General features: G+C 49.6%; 1 protein-coding gene across 1 annotated transcript; it reads left to right on the forward strand.

Moving 5' to 3' along the window:
* The first annotated feature begins 237 nt into the window (after positions 1-237).
* LOC110315712 (olfactory receptor 13G1-like) lies at positions 238-1203 on the forward strand. Its single transcript, XM_021189704.1, has one exon. The coding sequence runs from the start codon at positions 256-258 to the stop codon at positions 1168-1170; it is 915 nt and encodes a 304-aa protein (XP_021045363.1). The 5' UTR covers positions 238-255; the 3' UTR covers positions 1171-1203.
* The last annotated feature ends 439 nt before the right edge of the window (positions 1204-1642 follow it).

The following is a 1642-nucleotide window of genomic DNA, read 5'->3' on the forward strand; positions in this document are numbered from 1 at the left end:
CTAAGGTTTATGAGTAGCCACATCAGTCTCCTAGAAGTCCTGTATCAAGAATGACACCTGAAGCCTTGGCTGGCACAGAATTCTGTCCTTACCCCCATGTAATACTGAGGTTTGGGCTCTAGGTAGGTCTTAACACATCTGCATTGGGTTGTTAGCACAAATTGGAACTGGAGCATGTCTTTCACCTTCAGATCCTATCAGAGCTGTTACACAAACCCCACTACCTCTGAATCCTGAGGCCTCTCCAGCTTTATAATGAATGGGACACTGGTCACTGAGTTCCTCATCCTGGGATTCTCAGAAATGCCTCACCTTCGGGTACCACTTCTTCTCAGCTTCCTCTGCCTATACACGGCTGCAATCTCAGGAAACCTGCTCATTATGGTGACAATCAGTGCCAGCCCAGCCCTGCATACCCCCATGTACTTCTTCCTGGTCAACTTGGCCATGGTGGACATCCTTTGCACCTCCACCATCCTACCCAAACTACTGGACAGCATGATGGCAGGAAGGACCATCTCTTATGGGGGCTGCATGGCCCAACTCTTCTTTTTCACATGGTCACTGGGAGCAGAGCTTCTGCTCTTCTCAGCTATGGCCTATGACCGCTTCGTGGCCATCTGCTGTCCCCTGCACTACAGTGCTTGGATGGGCCCCAGGGTGTGTGCATTCTTGGCTGGCATTGTCTGGACCATCAGCCTGACTAACACCAGCGTTCACACAGGCCTGATGTTGCGTCTACCATTCTGCAGCTCCAATGTGATAGAGCACTTCTTCTGTGAGATTCCCCCACTGTTGAAGCTCTCCTGTGCTCCAACACAATTGAACGAGGCCATGGCCTTTGCTGCAGATGTGTTCCTGGCTGTAGGGAACTTCTCTGTGACCATTCTCTCCTATGGCTTTATTGTGGCCAGCATCCTGAAGATACGCTCAGCTGAGGGCAAGCGACGGGCATTCTCCACCTGCTCTGCACACCTCATCGTGGTCACCATGTACTACTCCACTGTCATCTATACCTACATTCGCCCTTCGTCCAGCTACTCACTGAACAAGGACAAGGTGGTGTCCATCATCTACACCTCGGTGGCACCCACCTTGAACCCCCTCATCTACACTCTGAGGAACAAGGATGTCAAAGTTGCACTCCGGAGACTTCTCTCCTGCTGCTGAGCCTGTGCCAGCACCACTGCCTTCAGCCCTGCTGGACTGGGGAAATCACAGGTTTGGTTTCTTTCCCGAGGACACATTTTGTTGAACCACAAGGCACAAGTGTTCAACTACTGCCCTTTAGGGAAAAGAAGCCCTGAAAAAGCACTTGATACCTTGTAGGATCATGGGGTATCCAGGAGGTTATGGATCTCAGTGGTAAAATGATTGCCCTAAAACATTTGATGTGGGTGTGGCCTATTCTTAGCCCTTTCTGCTTATAGCCGTTACATGAGCCAGGAGCTCTGGGTAGACACTGCCTTATGCCTGTGCTTCCTTTTTACCCACAAAGGTTACTCAGCCTTGGTTGTGCCTGGCATGTAGGTAGGGGACCTGGGGGTACAAAGGGTTCTGGGAGTTTACAAGAATTGGTATTATCATAAGTGAAATATCTGAAAATTTTTATTTTTGTTCACATTTTAGTACATCTCTGAAA

The sequence above is a fragment of the Mus pahari genome, unplaced genomic scaffold, assembly GCF_900095145.1.
Source record: "Mus pahari unplaced genomic scaffold, PAHARI_EIJ_v1.1 scaffold_13261_1, whole genome shotgun sequence".
Taxonomy (NCBI): Eukaryota; Metazoa; Chordata; class Mammalia; order Rodentia; family Muridae; genus Mus; species Mus pahari.